At 40.0% G+C, this 13,169-nt stretch overlaps 1 protein-coding gene across 1 annotated transcript in view; it reads right to left on the minus strand.

The window, feature by feature from the left end:
* Positions 1 to 1,434: 1,434 nt before the first annotated feature.
* The window catches only part of LOC114668510 (inter-alpha-trypsin inhibitor heavy chain H3-like), a 53,880-nt gene continuing 42,145 nt past the window's right edge, over positions 1,435 to 13,169 (minus strand). The window contains exons 15-22 of the mRNA XM_028824286.2: positions 10,887 to 11,050; positions 10,018 to 10,044; positions 7,854 to 7,886; positions 6,585 to 6,698; positions 5,147 to 5,348; positions 2,423 to 2,595; positions 1,985 to 2,096; positions 1,435 to 1,796 (exon numbers count right to left, since the gene is read on the minus strand). Coding sequence (XP_028680119.1) covers positions 1,658 to 1,796; positions 1,985 to 2,096; positions 2,423 to 2,595; positions 5,147 to 5,348; positions 6,585 to 6,698; positions 7,854 to 7,886; positions 10,018 to 10,044; positions 10,887 to 11,050 — 964 coding nt within the window. The 3' untranslated portion in view covers positions 1,435 to 1,657. The remainder of the gene's footprint in view (positions 1,797 to 1,984; positions 2,097 to 2,422; positions 2,596 to 5,146; positions 5,349 to 6,584; positions 6,699 to 7,853; positions 7,887 to 10,017; positions 10,045 to 10,886; positions 11,051 to 13,169) is intronic.

Genomic DNA, 13,169 nt, shown 5'->3' on the forward strand with positions numbered 1-13,169 from the left:
TTTTGGAATAAGGCTGTAACATAACAAAATGTGGGAAAAAGTGATGTGCTGTGAATACTTTCTGGATGCACTGTATATGTTTCCCCTTGGCCATATTATCCGTAGCTTTGGACTAGGTTATCATTTATATGCAGACGATACTCAACTCTATTTCAATGTTAAAAGTGGAACTTCATCAGAGCTCTCTCAGCTCACAACTTGCCTCAGTGAAATTAAAACCTGGATGGAGCAGAACTCTTTAAAATTAAATTGCAACAAACTGAACTCCTGCAAATTGGAACTAAAGTGCTACTTAATAAAATGAGCTCCTTCCCAGTCACTCTTGGCGGTGATCTCATCAGACCTGTCTCTACTGCAAAGAATCTTGGTGTCATTTTTGATTCCTTGCTTTCTTATTCCGCCCACATAAATCAAATTAAGAAACTTTCTTACTTTCACCTCCGTAACATATCCCGTATTCGCTCCTTCCTCTCCTTTTCTACTGCTGAGAAACTAGTCCATGCTTTTATCACATCCCACATCGATTATTGTAATTCCCTACTGGCAGGTGCCCCTTCTAATCTTATATCACAGCTCCAGTTGATTCGAAACTCAGCTGCAAGTGTCCTTACAATAACCAGCAACAGCGAGCACATCACACCCATCCTGCTTCGCCTTCACTGGCTCCCTGTGTCTTACAGGATTGAATATCAAATTCTATTAATAACCTACAAAGCTTTAAATGGCCTCGCACCGGACTACATCAGTGACCTTCTAAATCACTAGGCTCCTGTTCCCCTACTAAGGTCCTCTGATTCTGGTAATCTTGTTGTGCCTCACACTAACCTGCACTCTATGGGTGACAGCAGGGCCTTCAGCTCCATAGCACCCAGATGTTGGAATGACATCCCGAAATGAATGAGATCAGCTGACTCCATTCATTCTTTTAAAAAACAACTTCAAACTCGTCTGTTTAGGAAGGCTTTTAACTTAACTTAACATTCTGCCCTTTCTTTCAGTTTATCAGGATAACTTGTGTGTCTGTTATATCACAAATGAGGTTATTTGTTAGGTTTTCTTTTAGTATTGAATTTAGTATTTTACTCTGGTTTATTGTTATCTGTTTCATTGTTCTATTCATGAAAACACTTGTATCCAATGTTACAGATACCCTGCTGTTTTTTCTAAGACTCTGTGAAGCGCCTTGAGCATGGGAAAGGTGCTATATAAATAAAATGTATTATTATTATTATTACTCACACCATGCAGCTCCTTTTTTATTCCCGTAAGGACAGTCGGGTTGGCGGACCAACATCGATTCAGTGGAGTTGTCATTCCTTGCACGACCACCATTGTCTTATTCCTACATGATTCCTATTGCATCAGTTACTCTGGAATAGCAAACCTGCCTTTGCTTTAGTCTTTAAGAGGCATTACTTAATAAAATGTTGAGTCTTTTAGTAATTGTGAGATTTCATTTTGTATTTTGAGAAAAGTCTTTTTTCCCATGGTGTCATACTGAATAAGAATCAACTGCCATGTCGGTAACATTTCCCTGTGAATCACATTTCTGTTTGAGGGACACCACCTGGGTCCCGATGAAGTGTGTCTTAGATACTAATAAACTTTAACAATTTGTTTTGACACTTAATTATGTTTCTAGTATTCACCTGGTAAATTACTTGGATTCAAATATTCCTGATACAATATAGTCACGAGGAACCCCATCAATTAACCCAGTGCCATTGTTGTGTATGAACCAGCAGGGAATGTCTTCTCCACGTTTGATGTCCTTCCTGTATTCCTTCTGCCAGCCCCTGAAAATAAAACACAGTGCGTTAGTTCAACTGCATGAACCTCGTGGCCAAAGAGAACAGCACTGAAGTGCACCGTGAGCTCCTTCATGCACTGCGGTAACGGTTTATTGTTCAGAGATGGTGACAGGTCTCAGCTCCTGATCGTTCCATTTCAAGATCTCTGTCAAGTACTGTATGGAGGTTGTTACCTGGTCACTGTCAGCACTTTGCCTTTAATCAGCATTGATGCATCAGGTTTGTCTGTATTTTCACCTTCATGAATTTCAATCACTTCATAGTCTATGCCACTGTAAAATTGTCCTGCAAGGCAACATATGCAGTTTTACCATCTTCGTCAGCAAGATCTGGGGTGTCTGAAAATTACTAATGTTTGTGAACACATTAAAGTGAGGTGAATAATATCTTTATGCTGAAACCTTTGATGAAATGTATCATTTGTGTGTCTCTCTAACCATCTCAAACATTTCTTGATCTTAGGAGAATACTGAGTGGTGAATGACCAAAACTAAAACTGACCACTTCACACTCACTCTGATTTATAGGACATGCCATACAGCAGCTAATGATATTTACTGTATGTTCAGGTATGGCAAACCTCCTTAAGATAATATTTTAGGAAATCATACCTAGAAGGCCATGGGTCTGTTTGGATAGCTGATGATCATCTATAATGTAGAAGCCAAGATAGTCCTGGTGAAGGGGATGGAATTTCCAAACACGATGGAGCAAGATGACAAACTGGGCCATTCCTTCAAAAACCACCCTTAGAGTTTTGTCTTTGTCTGTGATAACATCAAAGCTAAATTAAAAAGAAAATAACAGTGGTTTCCTAATTTTGGGAAAAACATACACATCCTTTAAAAGAGAAAAAAAATCTAATATCAAAATTGTTCATTATACTTTTGTATTTTAGCTTTAGCCAAATCTGTCTTTGCTTTTGAATGCAACTTTAAGGCACTGTTTAATTCATTTGTTTTATACTACATGTTGCAAGTAAGAGTCTGACTGCATGCTTTTTATGAGATAATCCATCCATCCATTATCCAACCCGCTATATCCGAACACAGGGTCACGGGGGTCTGCTGGAGCCAATCCCAGCCAACACAGGGCACAAGGCCGGAACAAATCCCGACATGGTGCCAACCCACCGCAGGGCACACACACACACCAAGAACACACTAAGCACACACTAGGGACAATTTAGGATCGCCAGTGCACCTAACCTGCATGCCTTTGGACTGTGGGAGGAAACCGGAGCACCAGGAGGAAACCCACACAGACATGGGGAGAACATGCAAACTCCACGCAGGGAAGACCCCGGAAACTACCACTGCACCACCGTGCCGCCTATGAGGTAATCCATCATAATAAAAGAACAAGTGTCTGTGTGTTCATGCAGCTAAGCCTCTGTTATATGCCATTTGGCATGGGATTCGTAAAAGCAGTGCCATCTGTTGGAACGAAAAATGCAGTGCATTTCCTTACTATATCATACCATCTTCAAAGCTTACTTAATCCTGAGGAGGATCATGGGAGGAGCTGAAGCCAATCCCAGCAGGCATAGGGCACAAGGCAGGAACAATCTCTGTACAGAGCGCCAACTCCATCACAGGGTGAACACACACCCAGAGACACTAGGGCTAGTTGAGCATCAGCAGTCCATATAATCTGCCTGTCTTTGGACTGTGGGAGGAAACTGGAGCACCTGGAGGAAACCCATGCCGACACGGAGTGGACATGCAAACTCCACGCAGGGAGGACCAAAGTGGTGAACACCAGTCTCCTTACTACAAGGCACTACTGCACCACCACAGTGCCGCCCTTTATTACTGCGTGCGTTACAAAACACATTCCAACAGATGGTGCACTGCAAACGTTAACATTGATAGCTTAGATCTCATCCCATTTTACATGGGTAGCACAGCTGGTGAGCCTATAAATCTACAATAGAGATCTTTAAATACGGTCAAGTGTCCGTACCTTTCCAATAAATAATGAATTTAATTTATATTTGATATAGTTTCAATACATCTAAATAATTTTCTGAAATATGCTTTTTCAGCAAACAACTGCTTATTGTGTGTTTGAAGGAGCCTCATATGGGATTTTTAGGGTGTGTTACAGATACTGCAAATTAAATTGGAAACTGAAACACTGCATATCTTAGAAAAACTGGAAATTCCAAATAATTCTGTAAAAAAAATGAACTTTTTAGAACATTATGATCGAGATGAGAACAGGCCATTCAGCCCAACAAAGCTCGCCAGTCCTATCCACTTAATTCTTCTAAAAAATCATCAAGTCGACTTTTGAAAGTCCCTAAAGTCTTACTCTCTGCCACACTACTTGGTCACTTATTCCACATGTCTATGGTTCTTTGTGTAAAGAAAAACATCCTAATGTTTGCACAAAATTTCCCCCTAACAAGTTTCCAACTGAGTCCCCCTGTTCTTGTCGAACTTATTGTAAAATAACAGTCTCAATCCACTGGATTAATCCCCTATATAATTTTAAACACTTCAATCATGTCTCCTCTTAATCTCCTTTTCTTAAACTGTAAAGGCTCAGCTCTTTTAATCTTTCTTCATAGTTCATCCCCTGTAGCCCTGGAATCAGCCTCGTCGCTCTTCTCTGGACCTTTTCTAGTGCTGCTATGTCCTTTTTGTAGCCTGGAGACCAAAACTGCACAGAGAACTCAAGTTGAGGCCTCACCAGTGCTTTATAAACCTTCATCATAACCTCCTTGGTCTTGTACTCCACACATTAAGGCGCCATATAACCTGGCTTTGCCTTCTTAATGGCTTCTAAACACTGTCTGGCAGTTGATAGTGTCGAGTCAACATTGAATCTTATGTCCATCTCATAAGGGGTACATGTTTAAATTTCAGACCTCCCATCATGTATTCAGACTTCACATTTGTACTTCCTATGTGTAGCACCTTATATTTTCTGACATTAAATTTCATCTGTCATAAATCTGCCCAAGCCTGTATGCTGTCCAAGCCCCACTGCAATAATTCAATGGCTTCCAGATTATCTGACAAGCCACCTATCTTGGTATCATCTGCACACTTAACCAGCTTGTTACTTATATTCCTATCTAAATTACTTGTATACATTAAAAATAGCGGCGGCCCTAGCACTGACCCCTGTGGAACACCACCCTTAACATCAGAAAATTTTGATGAGGTTCCTCACACCATTGCCATCTGCTTCCTGTGTCTGAGCCAATTCTGCGTCCATCTACACACCACACCCTGAACTCTCACTTCTTTTAGTTTGAATCTGTACATAGAGCAGCGGCTTTACATTTGATGACAGCCACATACATTAAATCTTGAATGCCTCACCTTTTCTGTTTGAGTGATGCCACTTGTGTCCAGGTGAAGTACGAATATTTCTGACCATAATAAACTTTAATAATTTGTGTTGACACTTCAATCTTAACGTCCAACTTGTTGTTCAGAACTGCAATTTTCCCAAAATATGTGTTTTGCTTTTTGCCAGGTATGACCTTCTTATCACCAATTGTCTCTGCGTTAACCACAATACCTGCAATAATATTTAAAAAAAGCAATATGTATGTTTGATGGACAATCATTTACAAAATGTGCATTCATGTTCAGTATGTATGTGAACTCAAACACAAAGGAAAGGGCAAATACTCTTACGCTGCACTGTATCGACAGGATTTGCAAACTTCCATGATGTGGCAGGTGAAATTAATCATTTTAGGACAGGAAGTGACTTTGTGAAATTGACAGATGTATGACCTTTTAACCCTCATTCGGCTAACTTGTGAGATTAAGACATGGCCTGTGTGAATATGTTGACTATCTGCAGTTAATCCAGTTAATTAGGGTGTACCCCGATGTTCATCACAGACCCTTAATCATCCCCTGTCCCTTATAGGCTAACTATATCTCACCACCTAATAGCTAATGTGTGGTGAGCATACTGGCACATGAATGGCTGTCGTCACATTAATCAGGTGAATGCTGCACATTGACGGTGGTTGAATTGGCTCCCCATTGTCTATGTCAGGGGTGGGCAGATTCAGTCCTGGAGGGCCGCAGTGGCTGCAGGTTTTTGTTCCAACCCAATTGCTTAATAAGAAGCACTTATTGCTCAAATAACACTTCTGCTTCACTTTAGTTGTCTCTCTCATTAAGATGTTGAACCCTTATTACTTATTTTAGTCTTAAACAGCTGTAGTCTTGGTTTTTAATTGCTCCTTATTAGCAATAAGATGCAAATGACAAAAGAAACCAACATTTCTCCATTTAGCTTGTTTCCGTTTACACCTGTGTGTATTTAACATGCATTATTGGGTTTAATTAAATACTTGGAAGGAAAGTGGAGAGAAAAAAAGTGAAACACTGTGAATAACTGTTTTAGACTTCAAATTATTTGGATGGTATCCTTAGAAAGGAAAAAAAATCTAGGATATGAGAATGACTTGACATGGCAGAGTTAAAGCACTAGCAAGCCATGAAATTATATAATTGACAAGGATTGTTTTTTAATTAAGCAACTGGGTTGGAACAAAAACCTGCAGCCACTGCGGCCCTCCAGGACTGAATCTGCCCACCCCTGGTCTATGTAAACCACTTTGAGTAGGTTAGAGAAGGGTTATATAACCTTATCTATCTATCTATCTATCTATCTATCTATCTATCTATCTATCTATCTATCTATCTATCTATCTATCTATCTATCTATCTATCTCTCTCTCTCTCTCTCTCTCTCCGAAATCTCTTCCAAACAGAAAGATGAGGTCTGACTTGCCTGTAACAGGATCTTTCACGAGATTGAATATAACTCCAGGCTTCTCATCAATGTTGAAACAGATATTGTCATTTTTTGCAGGCACCGGAACCATGAAATGAGGATCCCCATCAACTAGAAAAGAGCAGACCAAACTCAAGTTGTTTAAATGTCCTGCACAGCGTACATCGCTGAGTGTAAAACTCAGTAACAGTGCATTTAATTGCCTTGAGCATGGGAAAGGTGCTATATAAAAAAAATGTATCCATCCATCCATTTTCCAACCCGCTGAATCCGAACACAGGGTCACAGGGGTCTGCTGGAGCCAATCCCAGCCAACACAGGGCACAAGGCAGGAACCAATCCCAGGCACGGTGCCAACCCACCGCAGGACACACACAAACACATCCACACACCAAGCACACACTGGGGCCAATTTAGAATCGCCAATCCACCTAACCTGCATGTCTTTGGACTGTGGGAGGAAACCGGAGCACCCGGAGGAAACCCACGCAGACACGGGGAGAACATGCAAACTCCACGCAGGGAGGACCCGGGAAGCAAACCCAGGTCCCCAGATCACCCAACTGCGAGGCAGCAGCGCTACCCACTGCGCCACCCTCAATAAAATGTATTATTATTATTATTATTATTATTATTATCAATGTTTTAAGGTTGTGCCCATCTGTCATGTGAACCAATGGGGATGTAAACCTTTGATCTCAGTCTTAACTGTAAAATTTGGGTAGCGGTAACCTCCGTAAAGTTATTGGGATTTGTGCCTTTCTCCGTGCACTCTCTTTGAGAGGATGACATGGCAGAAAGGAGAAGAACAGCGACATCAGCTAAGCTCGTCGATGCCATTCATGAAGTGTCTCTTACACTGTAATTACTCATCAATGACTGATGTTTCTAGTCATCCATTACTGCCTGGTTAGCTACCAAAGAAGGCAATAAATCACACATTAACTTTTGACACGTTAGACTTGAGAGGATCTGATCCCCAGCAAACACTTAAACACCAAGAGGACATTCTTCATGTCCTTCAGAAGTAACCTTTCTGTTAGTAAGATGCTTCAAATCTGACTGACTCGCCAATTACCAATTTCTAAGTAGGTTTGTGACAACAACATCGAAATTCTGCAAACACTGAGGAGGCCGCTGTTTTTACAAGATTTGGCACTTAATTTAATGGTTGAAGTAGCTTTTATAAAAAAAAACAAAAGAAATATTAGATAAATGTTAAAAATATTCATGCAATGTCTCTAAAATATACAGAGAAACACGTACCATATTTCATATATGCATAGCCATGAACAAATGCTAAAAAAGAGAAAAAGAAGAAGAGTTTAAGATGAACACAGTTCATTTTTCTTTTTAAAATTTAACATTAAATTTTTGCTGTACTGTATGTGGTCACTAATGTTCAACATATGGCAAACAGTTCCTACAGGTAAAGAGTCATACATGAGCAAATGACACATAAACCTGACATGGTATATTCATTCTCATAATCTAAATGAACAGAAATGCAGATTTGTCATGTGGGCAAAGTACAGTTTGTACCCCCTTAAATTTATCGCCACTTCAAATCCATGAAATAAGAATTATGTGCTCCAGATTAGGTGTCAGTGATTAGAAGCCCCTTGTAGCCATATCTTATAATGTAGGTGGGCCCAGCAGGTATCATGGGGTCTAGTGTTCTCTCTGCTATTGACGTGCATGGTGTAATCCTGCCAAGAGCAAAAGAGCTTTCTTAGGCTTACAGAAGGAAGGCTATGGATGACTAGGAGTCTGGCAAGGGATTTAAAAAGACCACCAAATTATCTGAAATCAGTCATTCCACTGTAGGAAAAATTATCTTCAAGTAGTGGCATAGATTTCAAATGACTACTAAATTGTCCAAAAGTGGCGGACTCAGCAAATTCAGTTTAAGATCTGAGCGTTTGATACTAAAAGAAGTCACCAAAAACATTTGCATTTACTCATTGGGCTGACACCTTTATCCAAGACGACTTATAACATTTAGGATACAATTGGTTACATTTCTTTATTTTTTCCAATTCTAGCAAAATCTGGTGTTAAAGTGTATACATCTAAAATCAGCAAGAGACTGAATAAATTTGACCTGCAAGGGAGGTGTGGCAAAAAGAACATTAGAGCAAGAGGACAGCTTACCATTGAACATCCAGGCAAAGACCAGGCCTTCTGGACAAATGTGCTCTGGACAGATGAATCAAAGACAGTCGTTTGGCCACAGTAACGGTAGACATGTTTGGTGCAAACCAAAGACAGTATTTCAGGAGAAGGACCTCATACCAACCGTGAAGTGTGGTGGTGGAAATGTGATGGTTTGGGGTTGCTTTGGTGCCTTAGTGCCTGGGCAGCTTGAAGTCATCAAGTCCACGATGAATTTTACATCATATAAAAGTGTAGTTGAGAAGAATGCTTGTCATCTGTCAGAAAGTTGAAGCTGAACAAGGAATATACCTTTCAAAGGTATCCAAAGTATACTAGCAAATCCACCAAATAATGGCTCAGACAGAAGAAAGGGAGGGTTATGGACTGGCATGGACAAAGCCCTGATTTGAATCCCATTGAAATGTTGAGGTGGATTAGAACCAGGCAGTATATGCAAGAAGATCCACAAACACGTTTTAAATGAAGGACTTTTACATGGAGGACTGGCCAAAAATATCACCAAGTTGATGTTAGAGGCTGGTAGGCAGGTATGCAAAACACCTACAAGAAAACATTTCTGCTAAAGGGGACAATACCAGCTTCTGAGACCAAGGGTGGACTTACTTTTTTCCTCAGTAGACCATCACATCTATTTATATTTTTGTTGAATAAATGAGTGAAAGAGGCACATTTTCTATATGTGTTTATTCAAGTATGTCACTGTAGGCACAGTTTGCATGTCGTATTCAGGACAATGCCTTGAGTTTGGCTCTTTGAGTGCTTGATCATCACACACACACACACACACACACACACACACACACACACACGCACACACTCTCTGCGCTGCTTCTTGAGCATGAAGCCACCAAAATCTAATGGTGTCTAACTTCCAGATCCAAGTGTCCCCGCTGGAGTTTTCTTCCCAAAATGCCTCTGCTTCATTCATACTTACCTGGTTGCACTCAGGGCTGCCATGAGGTTTTGTACCCAGTTGAAATTTATAAACACAACACACTTCTACGGGGCGAAAGCACCTCACAGACTTGAACAATCAAGAGTAATGCCATGACATAAATATAACACTTCAAAAATGTACAATCAGCCACGTAAAGTGCAGCCTCTTGGTATCAGGAACACAGAAATAAACAGTAGTCTGACTCCATTCCTGGTCATGAAATTATATACAATAATTATTTTCAGGCATTCAAACTGCTTTTAGTAGAAAGTAAGATAATTTAAGACATGATTTCCCAGAAGACAATAAACTTACTCTGTGAGTGATGAACATTCAAGACTTCTGAAAAATAAAAAAGAAAAAGAAAAAAATGAGAAAATGTTTTAAAATGAACCCATTGTTTCCTCTGCTTTTCTACTTCACGTGGAATGCAGTTGATTTGTGTGATTCGTCATGAGTGCTAATTCCGAAGGAATTATAGAAATCATGCGGATAATGGCAGAGAACATAACAAAGGTGAAAGCCTATACTGTCAACTGAGCGATTGACTAATTCTGGAGCTAATTCATAGTCACACGGCAAGGCCACTCACATTTTATTAACATTTCACTATCCTTGTAATTCAAGTCATTTCAGTTTATTTTGTATAGCACCCTTCACTGAGTACAGGCACAGTACACTGTGACAAATCCTCAGTTAAAAAACAATTACAAACTTTAATAATTACATCACGATATTAAATACAAGGTTCTTTTGCACTGGATTTTGAGCCACCACAAAGGCTCTGTCCCAGATTTGTTTCCAAGCCTGGATATAACACAACGCCAACTTAATATGTAGCAGCAGCTGCTTGAAATTACCTACGGCTCGCAGCAACTACATTAGTATTATGCTATAGGGCAGATTCAGAGGGCACAGGGGTTTCTGAGAAGAAGGTTAGTTAAGCAGACTATTGGTTTCTTCCTCATGATAATTTAGGACATCACACAAACCTTTACACATTTTACAGATTGCATTCCAGGAGTTTGTGGCTGTAGAATTTCACCTCATACTATTAGTAAGAATACCACAAAATTCTATCTTGCATGTACAACCAACATGCAATATGTTTCCCCTGCAGTTAGATGAACAAGGCACAGGGACAGAGTAGGGAACAATGTTAATAATTAGTTACATCAACACACCTTCCTGAACTTCCCCATTGGGCTTTGTGGCTATCATAACACTGTCCTCCTCACTGGGTTTGGTCACAACCATGGATGTCAGAGGGGTGACAAAATTGTACTGTAAGGAGAGCTGCAGGGCTTTGCTTGTGGCATTGTTCTTCTCGTCTTCAGATCCAGATGTCCTGAAACCAAGAAAAGACATACATTGCAAATTACTCCCTCACATATTCAGCGGCCCTTTGTTGTGAAATTTGTGGGAACTTTAAGTGTTCAGTTAATGTAACAGTTAATTGAGAAAGAATTGACTTGTGCCCTGAGGAAAACCACTTCAAATAGAGTCTGTATCATAAGGTGATCCATCCATCAATCTTCCTTATCCGATGATCCATGATGGATGGAAGGCAGGAACACCACCTGGACTAGGTGCCAGTCCAACACACAAACTTACCAGGGACCATTCTAGCACTGCCAAATCAACTAACCGGTATGTTTGTGAATTTCGTAAGGAAACCTGGAAGAAATCCATACAAAAAATGGGGAACATGCCAGACGACAGATTTATTTATTCACTAATTTGTGTCTGTATGAGATAAACATTAGCCATTCATTCATTTTTCTAGCACTTTCATTACAGAGTCACAGACAGTTACATTTTTAGTACGTATTACTCATTCATTCATTTCCTAAATGCCCTCATGTCAGGACAGAGTTATGAGTGGTGTGAGGCGAGTATTAGCTCATATTATTATTATTTATGAACTGACTTTTTCCAGTATAGGGTTACAGGGGACCTGACTCTGTCCTGAAAATATGAGAAATAAGACAGGAACATAGGATGAGTTATACCAAAGATGAGAAAGATAAAACCATAAACACAAAGAAGACACCAAAAAACTCTTTAATAGGTTTACTGGAAAATTAAGTTAAACAAAGACACAATGAAAAATGTAAATGGAAACTATTAAAAATAAAATAACCATAAATAAACTGAGAGACCGAGCCCAAACTAGCTCTGAAAAGAAATAAAATATTAAACTAAAATATAATTTAAATGACTGCAGTGGACTGGCGCCCTGCCCAGGATTTGTTCCTGCCTACACCCTGTGCTGGCTGGGATTGGCTCCAGCAGACCCCCATGACCCTGTGTTAGGATAATGACTGACTGACTGACTGACTAATTTACCATACCATACCATACCATTTTTATTTGTTAAGCGCTTAAAAACACAGCATTACAACTGACCGAAGCGCTGTACAGTTAAAACAAGCAAGACTAAAAGCAAAATATTAAAAACAAACATTAAGAGAGAAATTAAAACAGAGACACTAAAAACAGGTCAGGGGACCCAATAAAACAAGAGAAATAGCAAAAAGCAAGTGGGAATAAGACAGGTTAAGAATTAAAAGCCAATGTGAAGAAGTGCGTTTTAGGTTTGATTTGAATGTGGCGACTGAAGTGGCTTGCCTAACCACTAAAGGTAAGGAGTTCCAGAGCTTGGGTGCACAGACAGAAAAAGCCCTTTCACCACGAGCTTTAAAATGTGCCTTGGGAACGGTTAGGAGCAGCTGATCTGCGGATCTAAGAACACGAGGGGGATTGTGACGATGGAGCAAGACACTCAAGTAGGCAGGGGCTAGACCATTTAGTGCCTTATAGGTTAACAGGAGTATCTTAAAATCAATTCTGAAGCTAACCAGCAGCCAGTGTAGGGTTTTTAAAATCGGTGTAATGTGTTGGCTTCTGCTGCTTCCAGTTAAAAGTCTTGCAGCCGCATTTTGAACCAATTGGAGTCTCGAAAGAGTGGCTTTACTAATACCATATAGGCAGGAATTAGAATAGTCGAGCCGGGACGTAATGAATGCATGGATTACTGATTCCAGGAGGTGGTAAGGCAGAATTGGTTTGAGTTTGGCAATTCGCCTGAGATGGAAAAAGCAGGATTTTACTGTGCTGTTGACTTGAGCATCCATTTTCAGGACCATATCCATTTTGATTCCAAGATTGGAAACAGACGAAGTTACTGGAATGGGAAGAAAGTCGAGGTCAAGGGGTAGGGTCTGTTTGCGGTAATTAAATTACGCAAATAGCCTAAAAAAGAGTAAAGTGAAGAGCAAAGAAGTAAATAGTTCATTAACATTGTAGCTGCTGGTGTGAAATCTCTCAGTCCAAAAGTTTGTTTTAAAAGATTTAGTGGTACTAAGGTGTTGTACCGTGTTAGCCATTATGAATGTAGAGAAAAGCCAAGCAAAATGACACCTTTTATTGGCTAACTAAAAAGATTACAATATGCAAGCTTTCGA

The sequence above is a fragment of the Erpetoichthys calabaricus genome, chromosome 18 (assembly GCF_900747795.2).
Source record: "Erpetoichthys calabaricus chromosome 18, fErpCal1.3, whole genome shotgun sequence".
Classification (NCBI taxonomy): Eukaryota; Metazoa; Chordata; class Cladistia; order Polypteriformes; family Polypteridae; genus Erpetoichthys; species Erpetoichthys calabaricus.